We start from the raw sequence: 12977 nt of genomic DNA, 5'->3' as shown, positions 1-12977 counted from the left end.
GGGGGCGACGCATCATCAGTATGCGACGGCCCTTCTCAACTACGTAGCTCTCCTCCGCCTGTTTAGGATCTGTTGTGTTCATCGGCAGCTCCGGGAATGGATAAAACAACTGAGATGGATAACCTGGAAATGCGTCTCCGGGCGCTAGAGAGTCGTATATATGGCGAGAGAAAAAACAAGAGTGGAAAACCTGTAAAGGTTCGCTTATATTATGTATATCTGTATATATACTAGTTGTTAGCTTTGCGGAGCTAACGTTGGTTGTGAGTAAACGCCCTTTTTTAATTTATACACTAGAATGTCTGTGAAGGTTCTCAGTCATCCAGGTCATCGTAGTCAAAGGAGCTTGCAAAAAAAAAGCTCCTTTGACTATACACTAGAATGTTAGCAGAAGTTGTTTTAGTTGTTCAATTTAGTTTCGCACAAATATGAGAAACTTACTTTCCTGCCCATCAAGAAGCTATTCCTTTATTTTCATAACTGTTGGTTATTTAGCTTTCATCTGTTTACATTAAAAAAGCTGTGCGTTGTAACCTGGTTTTTGTGGCGCTGTGCTTTTGTGTCTGTTCAACTTAATCATAATCAACAATACAATAGTCTGACACGGTTAAACGAAGAAACCTCGGCTAGCTAGTGATGAGATGCTTTTTGAGGCGAGGGGACTCAGCAGGGTATCATGTGATCTGGAAAAAACACTCTGGCTTACAAAGAGGCATTTAAGTTGGTTTGTTTTCCACTAGATTTTGTCATTCCAAAGGTGGAGATAGTGCTACAGTGTGCTGTTAGGCTTAATTTACTTTAAATTCAAAGATTTAAGAGTATTATTGCCATCTCAACACATGAGGTAGCATAAGAGGGAACAAAACTAAGGAATGAGGTTCCTGTGAGCTAAACGACTAAAACAGTAATACGATTTAAAATGCTTTCTAAATTTATAAAAACAAAAGGTATCATGTATCTCTACTGGAGAGAAGGAGAATGAAAGTCATAGGAAGCATGACAGAATGCATGTATGTGAATAAGGAGACAGGTGTCATAGGGAAAAGCAGGGGTAGTGAAGATGGACGAATTTACCCATGGTTTAGCCATCCAAAGTAACAGACATTGCACAAGAGAGGTGAAGAAGAGAATGCCTGCTTTTTCTGGTCCTGATGCTGCACAGCCTGTGACATGAGATGTAATACTTCTTTCCAATGGTCATCTGTGGAAACCATTATCCAATATGTACTGCAAAAAGCCAAATAAGACCTTAAATGTAGTAATATACAGACTAGGGCTGCCACGATTAGTCGACTATCAAAATCATCAACGACTAATTTAATAGTCCACGCGTCGTGTGAAGCTTTGTAAGATCCCAAAAGACACAGGAATAAGTAGGATTTGAGAGTGTAATAACGGGCTGAAACAGAAGATGGCAGCACTGCATGTACAAGGATGCCAGCTGCCGTTAAACCCCAAAGAAGAAGCTGTGTCCCAGAATTCATAGCGTGGCCCTGCTCAGTTTCCAACAATGGCGGCAGCTAGTTAGTTTTAATATTACTCTTATTATTCTTTCTGGGTCACAAAATAAACGTTTAACATATTTTCAGGTGAGAATGTAGCTGTGTAAACTTCAAATATGTGCTCGGTTTATCAAGACAACACATATTTGCAAAAGCGTCCTGACATTTTTGGAGACGTCTGCTATCCACTAGCTCGATAGCTAGCCGGGGGCAAGGCTCATTAGAGCCGGTGAGAACACCGGACTCCCGGCAAATCGTTTTCAAACCCACCGCCGTCTTTCGCTACTCAGGTTAAACATGTAATATAAGTCACTTAGATAACTTAAAAATGTTATTGTTTGGCTTTTTTTAGTATTTTATTTGTTCCTGAGTAAATCGGTTTGGCTGAGATTAAAGTTATAGTTTTTACACAACTGAATAAACGTCAAGCAGACGACTGATTATCAGAAGTGTGAGATGCTCCAGAATTTACTCCGGTGTCCTGTTATATTTTAGATAGCAAGGAGCAGACGGTTGAGTTTAATAAACTTCACCGAAACAATCTGCAAATTTCATTAAAATTGAATAAACTATCATCTTGTCTTTATTTTTTAGTTAGCACATACACTTAAAGCTGTAAGCTAATGATGGTTATATAGGAGCAGATGCATGCTGGTGCAATAAGCTGTATGTTGTACATCCAATGGACGCCTGATCTGATTAGTCAACTAATCGCAAAAATAATCTGTGACTAGTCGACTATCAAAATAATCGTTTGTGGCAGCCCTAATACAGACAGCATATATTTAGCCTGCATCGCGCTAATTCTCACATTTCTTTTAGGATAATAAGATTCCAGTCCTCATAAGCATAAGAAGAATTTTTTTTTGTAAAATGCCATTATTATTTTTTATTGGTACCTTCTGTATCTCCCAATGTCATATAAACTCTTGCATGTATTTTATGTGCTAGCATACTCCCCTATACCACACCACCAAAAAGCAACAACAACAACAAAAACCCTTGCTATCAGGATGATAACCACTAGCTTTTTCCCCTGCAGTGTGCAGAGTCATTGGCCAGGATTCAGGCCGGTCTGACCAACACAGCCAATAAGAGAGAACGAGTAAAGATTCTGCACAAGAAGAGTGAGTCACACATTCTGCCAATCTCTCAGCCCCTACACTTTAGATTATTGGCTTGTTGTATTTTTGTGAATATATATTTTTAACATTACTCTAAATTAGCAACTACTTTATACTGATGTGGTTATTCATATTATAATACCTTTATAAACTGATGTGTTTAGTAATGTGGCTACTGAAAATTAAAAACTTGAAAGGGCTCTAAATTTCTGTGACAACCTTTAACTTTCAAGACACCAAATGTTCTTGCAGAATTTTTTTCTTTATTTAGATTTTAGACTGAGTCTATTGAACTTTAAATCATGCTTATTGGTGTTGTGGTGCAGTTGAGGACCTCTTAAAGTACTTGGACCCTGAGTTCACAGACCACATCACTGTGCCTGATGCCATGAAGCTGGAGTTTATCCTTGCAGGTAAGAACTCTTAAAAGTTCAAATGAAAACTAATATTACTGAGGCATACACAGGCATTAACTTTAATGTCGATTGCTATATGTGCAAATTGTATTGGTATTAAATTTTTTATATATATTGTAAACAAGTAGAAGCTGAATCCATTTCTTGCTCTGTCTCTTTGCAGAGGAGGACTTCTTGCTTTCGCATGCTGCTTTACTGGAACAGGTCAGCAACCTGCAGCCACTGCTGGACAGCACCTACATCAGAGGTGAGTTTCACTTTGTAGGACACATTAATACCCAACAAAACAATGTCTGTTTTGTTCTTTTATATTCCTGGCATCATTTTGGAGGGATCTTATGCTTAGTTTTGTTACCTACGTTTAGCCAGGGGTTTCAGCCTGTTTTAAATGGGTGATAGATGTGCCTATTGTAGTACTCGATGTTTTACCTCATCAGGTCTTGTTTTTTTGTTCACAGATGTACCAGAACATGCCACCAAGCTGCAGCGCTTGTCACAGATTCACATCAAACAGCAGGTAGCCCTTTCTTTCTTTCTCTTTCTTCCCCATCTACTCCTGTGGGTTTGTCTCTCACTAGGTTTTATGTGTAAATATTATTCTGTTTGTTTTACAGGACCAAAGTGAGGTTCAGTCACAGGAAGTTAAGAAGCTTTTTGAAGAATACAACAAAATGGTACACTTCAATTTTTAAATTCCAGTGATTATGAGAACAAAGCTATACATATATTCTTTGGGTAAACAAAATGTAATAATCAATCAAAAACATCTTAAACTTAATTAGCAAACTACCAAAGTTTTTTATCTATAGCTACTTTGGTCAGTCATGGAAAAATTCATAATACACAAGTTGTTGCTGAGATAAAGCTCCACCCACTGACAGCTGACCTCTTGATTGCCAGATGTTCCTGTTGTCCAAGCAGTTCACCCAGTGGGATGAGACCCTGAGAAAAATGGAAGAGGCCAAAGGAATCCGACCTGTGGAATAGTGATTATCAACATACGTTCAGATGACGAAAGTGGAAAAACACTGCACTGTGGTGGGAGTGTCAGATATGTGAGGCAACGGCATCAACACATTTCTTTCTTATTTTCTTTCTTTTTTTAAACATTTAATTTATTTGAATTAGGTGATATAACTTTGATAATCTAACCTGATGTAAGAAATCCTCAAAAGTGTAAGAAACAGTACATTAACAATTCCAGAAATAGTCACTGCAGATTGTAAAATATTGAAGGCAGGTTTGTCTTCCTGCTAATGCTGGTGGTTCCAAACTGACACTCATATTGGAAGAAAATGGGTTTCCTGTAACCGTTTATTTGTGGATGAATTCACTCCTATCATTAAACTTGTAGTTGTTATGCTGTTTATTGTCAGACAAAAGTACTTTACTTGTAATGTATTCCTGTCCTCCTTACTGTAGGCATGTCACAAGACTTAAATTGCTCTTCCCCCAGTTCAAAAACACACACCTAGTTACTTCCCTCTGGATGCTTCTTGACATGACTTATAAAACCTTACATTAGCTTCAGTATTTTTTCCAGTATTTGGTTTGAAAAATTTCATTATATCTGATTTATCTTATAGCAAATAAATGTTGATAAATAAATATGACTTTTTGGGGGGATATTCAAAAGTGTTGCATGTTGTGTGTATATGAGTCTTACAACAGAATCTGGATCTGTTTAGGTCTGTTTGTGCATTCTGATGTTTTGTCAGTTTCTAATAGGTTACTCAGCCATTTTTCACATTTTCACAGAATAGATGAGATTGGAAACTTGGAAATAATTAACCACATCAAGAAGCAATATAATATTGTCACTGTATGTTTACTCCAAAACAACACTGAACACCTTAATACCTATGTGCTTTACAAATTGAAATGGCATGACTGACTGAACATTGACCAAGAATTATTTTTGCTGCTGTCTCATGTAAGGCCAGAAGTACAGCACTTTTTATTTTGTTCGTAACAGCTCAAAGAAAAGGTGAGACTATTTTTTGCTCGTTGAATATTGCGCAGCATAGATCAAGGCACATAATATGTTGCTTACTAAAATTGAAAATTATGCTTCAGTTGGTTGGCTCCAGTGTTTTTATATGCTAATAGGTCAGTTATTCAGTTACAAGATCAGTCTCAAACCAAAAATTCATTTTGTTCCCTGAGTTCTGGCAAGAATGGCCCAAAGGAAGGTAGCTGCTAATTCTAATGAATATAGAAAGTATGAATTGGAATTTTATCAGGTATGTTATGCTATATATAATCAAAGGTTGAAAAGAGAGTGGCAGAAATGTAACTAAAGTTTTATGAATTATGTGTTTGTGGCAGCTAGATAGCATAGTGGGAACATTGGCTGTATCCCAATTCAGGGTCTGCAGCCTTAAAGTACGCAGCCTCAACGATCCTCAAGGGCCGCATACTCAAAGACCGCTAAGGCCGGAAGTGCGAGGCTTGTGAAATGGGACGGTCTAGCCTCTGTTGCGCTGCCCAGGTTGCCTAGCAACCATGATACTAACAGCTGGAAATGTGTCATACAGCTTTGTTTGACAGAAATGAAGGAGAAAATCTGTTGTTCATTTGTTTGTTTCTTTCTACATGAGCTTTGATCATTCTCTGTAAGATTAAGCTCAGCTATTGAACGGCGTATATTTTAAAGTAAAGGCTTTAAAACCAAGTTAGTACAAACGTCACTAATGTCACATAACTTTGCCGACATGTGGCCAACAGTAATGTTTTAATGTTCTTCGTTATTAAACATTTGCACATAAATAAGTGACATAATATTCAGTACTTAAAGTTTACTCTTCGGCCGCCCCTCATCTGCCGTTTTTTTTCGGCAAAATTATCCACACCCACCGCCGCGCTATGCATTCTGGGATATGTTGGGCCACGAAGTCTACACTGCCACAGCCTTAAAATTCAGGGAAATGAAGGACGCATTTCAGGGCCGCATTTCGAGCAGCCTTTGAATTGGGACAGCCTTCGGCGCGCCGCTGTGACGTAATCGGCCTTGAAATGCGTACTTTAAGGCTGCAGACCCTGAATTGGGATACAGCCCTAGTTTGCCTTTGGAAATTTAGGTTGGGGCTTTGACGTGTGTATCCAGTAAAGGTCCCCAAGCTAGGCATCCCATGCTACCCAAGCCTACCTTGGATATGTGCATTATATGTAATCCATCCCAGACCTCAGTCGCTTAACAAGGTCCGCGTCAGATATAGAGGAAGGGAGAATTCAATTCAATTCAATTTTATTTATATAGCGCCAAATCACAACAAAAGTCGCCTCAAGGCGCTTCATAGGTACAGAGAAAAACCCAACAATCATATGACCCCCTATGAGCAAGCACTTTGGCGACAGTGGGAAGGAAAAACTCCCTTTTAACAGGAAGAAACCTCTGGCAGAACCAGGCTCAGGGAGGGGCGGGGCCATCTGCTGCGACCGGTTGGGGTGAAAGAAGGAAGACAGGATAAAAGACCTGCTGTGGAAGAGAGACAGAGGTTAATAACAGATATGATTCAATGCAGAGAGGTCTGTTAACACATAGTGAGTGAGAAAGGTGACTGGAAAGGAAAAACTCAATGCATCATGGGAATCCCCCGGCAGCCTACGTCTATTGCAGCATAACTAAGGGAGGATTCAGGGTCACCTGGTCCAGCCCTAACTATATGCTTTAGCAAAAAGGAAAGTTTTAAGCCTAATCTTAAAAGTAGAGATAGTGTCTGTCTCCAGAATCCAAACTGGAAGCTGGTTCCACAGAAGAGGGGCCTGAAAACTGAAGGCTCTCCCTCCCATTCTACTTTTAAATACTCTAGGAACAACAAGTAGGCCTGCAGAGCGAGAGCGAAGTGCTCTAATAGGGTGATATGGTACTACAAGGTCATTAAGATAAGATGGGGCCTGATTATTTGAGACCTTGTATGTGAGGAGCAGGATTTTGAATTCAATTCTGGATTTAACAGGAAGCCAATGAAGGGAAGCCAAAACAGGAGAAATCTGCTCTCTCTTTCTAGTCCCTGTCAGGACTCTTGCTGCAGCATTTTGGATTAGCTGAAGACTTTTCAGTGAGTTTTTTGGACATCCTGATAATAATGAATTACAGTAGTCCAGCCTGGAAGTAATAAATACATGAACTAGTTTTTCAGCGTCACTCTGAGACAGGATATTTCTAACTTTAGAGATGTTGCGCAAATGGAAGAACGCAGTCTTACATATTTGTTTAATATGTGCGTTGAAGGACATATCCTGGTCAAAAATGACTCCAAGGTTCCTCACAGCGTTACTGGAGGCTAAGGTAATGCCATTCAGAGTAAGAATCTGGTTAGATACCATATTTCTAAGCTTTTCAGGGCCGAGTACAATAACCTCAGTTTTATCTGAATTAAGAAGCAGAAAGTTAGCGGCCATCCAGGTCTTTATGTCTTTAAGACATTCCTGCAGTTTAACTAATTGGTGTGTGTTACCTGGCTTCATGGACAGATAGAGCTGGGTGTCATCTGCATAGCAGTGAAAATGTATGCTATGTCTTCTAATGACGCTGCCTAAGAGAAGTGGAAAAGGCATCAGGATGTTGTGCTGTTGGAATGCTACTACGCAAGTAACCTCAGTAGAAGAGGCTGCATGAAGAAGATGTGGGACCTACGGAATCTTCAACACTAATGGCGAAACAACTAGTAGCTCAGTGTTCCAACATCTGGAAGAACCAACTGCTATAGCAACTTAGTGGTAAGTGAATATCTCAGGCAGCAGAAATACTAGAAAGAAGAGGAGGAACCATCATGGAAGGACAGGCCCATGCACAGCATGTACCACCAGCAGATAAAAGAAGTGGCTGATACTGAGAAATCTTGCCAGTGGCTAGACAAAGCTTGATCGAAAGATAGCACAGAGGCACAGAAACCAGCGCTAAGCACAAGATTGATAGAGGCTGGCGTCTACTACACTAGGCATGACCCCAAGTGTGCAAAGATGCGTTTGAGCATACCCAGCACATAACAGTATAGTGCAAGAAGCTGGCAGGCAGGCCATACATGGAACACCATAACCAAGTTGAAGGCTAGCTGGCTTTAGTGTGCAGGAATATCCGTGTCGACGTGTCTTTGAAGGATGTGGCTTTGGCCAGTAAATAGCCAATGAAGTGCTGCTCAGGTCATCATCACACTAGCAGCTAGAAAAATTTTATACAGCATTGTTTGACAGAAATCAAGGTAAAAAAAACGTATTACTTTCGCTGAGATCCTTTATTGTTATGTGATGTATCTGAAGCCGAGAGACTACGGGACCGTAAAACATGACTTTTTTAACATTAGCTAGTAAATAACCGTTAGCTAATGCAGTTCATGAGACAAGTGTCACTCTAAAATGGACATTAAATTTAACATATCAATATCTGAAATATATTTATTTCAATATTTATAGCTGTGAAATTTAAACCAAATACTGAGCTTTACTTAAAATTCAAGGTGCATTTATTTCTGTATCAGAATCAGAATACTTTATTAATCCCGAAGGAAATTATGGGTTACAGCAGGCAGCACGCTAATGGCGCATGCGCACTTACAAAGGAACCTTCTGACCTGTTTGTTATCAGGGTGTTTTTGTTCGGCTCCAGCCTTGAGACCACAGCTGGTGCTGAAGTGGTAGCCGCATGAAATGATGGTGGTTTTTACTTTAGTACGAACAACTCATGTGAATTTCAAAGCTGTTCTAGCAGTCCGACACTTGTCTCTCAATCTCCTGTTGGAGAGCCGTGAGCTTCTCCATGATGTTATCAATCTTCCCAGATGGTAGTCGAAAAGGAGGCACAGGTGTGACGCCGTCTTCGTCTGGTCCTGCCTCGTCTTCGTCTGGTCCTGCGGTTGCCACACCGCCGTCAGAGCCAGCTCGACCCGTTCCGCCTCGTTGCCGCCACTGCCACCCGCATGGCTGGCCACCTGATTTGTTTTGTCTGCGCCGCCATTGCTGCGTGCACAGTCGGCCCCCAGAACTGTTTCCCCGTCATGACCGTTGCCGTCTACATGGTCGACCCCCTGAACTTTTTCGTGGACTCGTGTTGAGATCCGCTCTGGTTTTGTTTGGGTCATTTCTGTATTCCTGGACTTTTGGTTTCTTGGACTGTTTCTAGGTCTCCAGTGTTTTTTGGTTTTTGACCTGTTTCCCTGACCTTCAGTGTTTGTGTTGCACTGTTTTTCTTGTGTTTATGAACTACTCTGGACTCATGCTCCTTGTTTTCTGTTTTTGTTTCGGTCCCTCCTTCCTGGACCCCCTCCGCCCTCCCTGGTTTGCTTATTTCATTATTTTTTTGGTATTTCATTTTTATCAATTAATTTTAATGTCAGCAGGTGGTATCACACTCAAACAGATTGAACAGTGGTAAATCCATGATTTAAATCTCCTGTTCCACCACATCCCAAAGGTGCCCTTGGTTTGGGATCTGGTGAATGTGGAGGTTGATGGAGTTCAGTTAAGTCATTGTGATGTTTAAGAACCCAGTTTGACATGATCACAGTTTCGTGATATGGTGCATCATCCTTCTGGAAGTAGTCATCAGAAGATGGGTACACAGTGGTCATAAATGGATGGACATGAATGGTGGAAGTTCGAGGAGAGAAGTAAGCAATTAACTAATAGGAGAAATTATGTTTAATGATCAAACCAAGTTAACTGATGAATCCCTGAGATTCTAAATCTGAATGTAATTTTTTTGCAATGATAGGGAAGATTAAAACACAATCACTTGTGGCTCATGATGTGTATTAAAGGGTTAAAAAACACTGTAAAAGCACACAGACGGTATTATTTTTAGGGTAATTGGTTCTACAATAGAAAATGGTCTTATGCCATTAATTATGCCACAAAATATTTTTTTCATTGTAAATAGCTGTCTATACTTAGTGAGACTGTAGAACTTAAAGAAATAAACATATTTTTTATTTTTAGTAATTGCTCGTATTTACTGTTAAGATATACCGTTTTATCAAACAGTCTGAGCTTGTTAATATAAAAAAAAATTCACCGGAATTTTCACAATAATTCTAACAATGTTTTGACATTTTTTTTTAAATTAAAAGCACAGTATGTTTTGAGTTATTAACATACAGTTGTAAATTGTAAATTCAAATAAAAAAGCTGGAAAGATTGTCATTCATACAGAATTATAGATAATGTTAAAGATTTTTCCTGTTGTTTTCGAAGACAATGTGCCATATTACTGTAAATTAATATATTTTCAACATATTAGCAGTGTAAAAGTAAAAGGAAATCACCATTTGTCAATATACAGAAATTTAACATAAATATTACAATCATTTACTCTTTTTGATTTAATGGTAATTTACCGTTGCCATATTACGGTTATTTGGGGTGATTTTTATGTACATTTCTTACATTGTAGGGTTTATTTCTTGGATTTCGCACAACCCAGGAACAAATCATGAATGGGCTTGGATTTACGAAATTATGAATGAAATGTGCTCTATTTGGAAGCAGAGGGCGGGGCGGCGGGGGATTCTCTGGCTGGCTGGAGCAGAATCTAATAACAAACTCGCAAAATAAAACAAAATTAAAACAAAATTAAAACAAACCAACAAACACGAAAACAGCAAACATTATGATACAGACTTATATCTGCACCGATGTTTTTTCGAAATTCTATACGCGAAAAGTGAGCACGAGAGCCCTCGGTGCGTCTGCTCGCTGCTGAAGTCAAAGTAAACTTTATTGTCATCTCCGCTACACAGTATATAGAGAGACGAGACGACGAGGCTCCAGTTACAGCAGTGCAAGTAAACGAACAATAAATATTTAAGAGTAAAAAAATGAATAGGCCTATACACTTTAGGACTAGGGGTAAAGGGATCAACAACAATTTAAAATGTATATTTTATATTTTGTTGATTTAAAGTCTCACAAACAACCCGTTTTTAAAGTTTAAAAAAAGAGAAAAGAAGAGGAGGGGTGTAGTTACTTCCTCAGTCGCTAGAGGCCGGGATTGAGCCTGCCTATTTGCCTGACGCGCTGTCAACTTTACGCAATAATGCGAGAGGTGGAATTGCTTGCTTGTTTATTAAAGTGCTTGAAAAGTTTACAGAGCAATGTGATCGGCTCGCGATTAAAACTCTTAAAAAATCACAGGCTCTAATGCAACAAGGGGAAACTCGTTGTGCTGCGGTCAACAAAAACTACGGCTACCCAGCCCTCATCTCTGTCAAAATCAAACCAGTGAAAGACTGACAACGCCCTCTTAATGTCACCGCTAGCACCCAAGTGACTCCCATTACGCATCTGTTGTCAGCGTGAATTGTTGATTTGTCCTGTTCTCATTGTATGACGAATTATGATTTCTGTTTATTAGCCATTTGCATACCATGCATACTTTCTCTCTCTTCATTTGTGTGTGTGTGTGTGTGGGGGGGGGGGGGAGTGTTCGCCAGGGGGCCAAACGGGCTAGGACCACCACTGCATGTCCCCACCAATAATTTAATCTCTTCGAGTGAAGAAAAACAAACCCGATAAAAAGAAAAAAAAAAACCATCTGTCAACGTCTCATTCACCCAGCGGTGCAGAAAGACTTAAATTACGTTCTCTACTGGAGTCCTACGTCATGTGACAAATATGGCCAATGTGATTGGCTGTGCCTTTCAGGGCGCTCCGTTTAGTTTTAGCAGCGGCAAGCCTGCGCTGCGAGGACCTGCAAGGAGGAGAGGAGGATGGCAGCAAAAAGGAAGAACCTGGATATAAAAAAGTATTTCGGAAACTAACTGCACAACAGGCAGCACTATTAGTTTTCTCAGTCTCCCAGAGTAGCATTTCTAATTTTGATTGAAACTGTCAGAGAAAACGGCAGCCTCGCGCAAGCCCGGATATTAGTTTACAGAGGCTGTTAAAATTATACATCTAACGTTAAAATGTTGGTGACACAATAATTTCTTCCTAATGGTACTGACATATTCATAGGGTTAATTTTTGAGACAAAATATCATGAGGTAGTCACGATTTTGCAAATATTACACCTTGTAGTGCAGTTTGCACAAATTGTTTTAAAAATGCACTCACCCTACAAACATTACAGATGAGTCAAGATCTGCACAAATTGACAGAAACACTGAAGCAGCTACACATTTTATTCTTATTGTCATGTATGTCCTATTTGTCAGGTGAGAGAGAGATGGTGATACAAGATCACAGGTGGAATTGGATGATGACTTGGTGGTTCATCACTGTATTTGAAGCACATGTGTGACTGCATGTATGTGGAATGTCTCACTTTTATTCATCAGGTGACAGAGGCAGCTCTGCCATGTTGTAGCTCAGACAGAGGTGAAGCGGCAAAGTCACAGGTGATGATTTGGTGCTATAGATTAACTAGTATTTATTATCATAACAATTGTTAGGCTGCTGATATAAATTGATTCATTAGTGTATATTTGACAAAGAATCTGAATTGACATGTCTCACTTTTTATATGGCATGAATCCATGTGTTATTTTATCAGGTAGCAATATGTCCTAGTGCAGTCAGAGGGGAAGAGCCAGGGCCAAAGGTGATGCACATCAAGCACATAATAATAATTTTAATCTCAGGATAAAACGCATGTACTGAGGCTGAAAGAAGCTTCAGTGTTCTCAGAAGACTAAAAAGATGGCTAAGGTCAACAATGACTCAAATGAGATGAAACAATGCTGCTGTATGCCATGTCCACCAGGAGAGACTGGACAGTATAGATGTAAAACAAATATGCCAGCAGTTTATCTCAGTTAACGAGAGGAGAAGGCATGTGTTTGGCTCCTTCACATAGTGGACATTGAGTTGTTGTGTGGGGCACCAGTAGTCCATGTCTGTTGCTGTAACAGTAGTTCATGTTTAGAATAAAATATCCCAGCTCACTGATTTGATCGGGGCAATAGTGTGCCTAAAATGTTGCATAGTTTTGCTGAGAG

The 12977-nt window shown here is 39.6% G+C and overlaps 1 protein-coding gene across 1 annotated transcript; it reads left to right on the top strand.

Annotated features, from left to right (window-relative positions):
- Positions 1-14: 14 nt before the first annotated feature.
- Positions 15-4677, top strand: dctn3 (dynactin 3 (p22)). The gene is made up of 7 exons (XM_026183753.2): positions 15-198; positions 2545-2629; positions 2953-3039; positions 3206-3289; positions 3501-3559; positions 3657-3716; positions 3943-4677. The coding sequence occupies exons 1-7, from the start codon at positions 97-99 to the stop codon at positions 4027-4029; spliced, it is 564 nt and encodes a 187-aa protein (XP_026039538.1). The 5' UTR covers positions 15-96; the 3' UTR covers positions 4030-4677.
- The last annotated feature ends 8300 nt before the right edge of the window (positions 4678-12977 follow it).

Source organism: Astatotilapia calliptera, chromosome 11 (assembly GCF_964374335.1).
Source record: "Astatotilapia calliptera chromosome 11, fAstCal68.1, whole genome shotgun sequence".
NCBI classification, from domain to species: Eukaryota; Metazoa; Chordata; class Actinopteri; order Cichliformes; family Cichlidae; genus Astatotilapia; species Astatotilapia calliptera.
Note: the sequence above shows the minus strand (reverse complement) of the source record. Positions and strands in the feature narration are given on the sequence as shown.

Excerpts from the sequence above, each read along its gene's own strand:
- dctn3 (XM_026183753.2), top strand. The coding sequence starts at position 97 with ATGGATAAAACAACTGAGATGGATAACCTGGAAATGCGTCTCCGGGCG. Across the intron at positions 199-2,544 it reads AGAGTGGAAAACCTGTAAAG|TGTGCAGAGTCATTGGCCAG; the intron begins GTTCGCTTATAT and ends TTTCCCCTGCAG. Across the intron at positions 2,630-2,952 it reads AAAGATTCTGCACAAGAAGA|TTGAGGACCTCTTAAAGTAC; the intron begins GTGAGTCACACA and ends GTTGTGGTGCAG.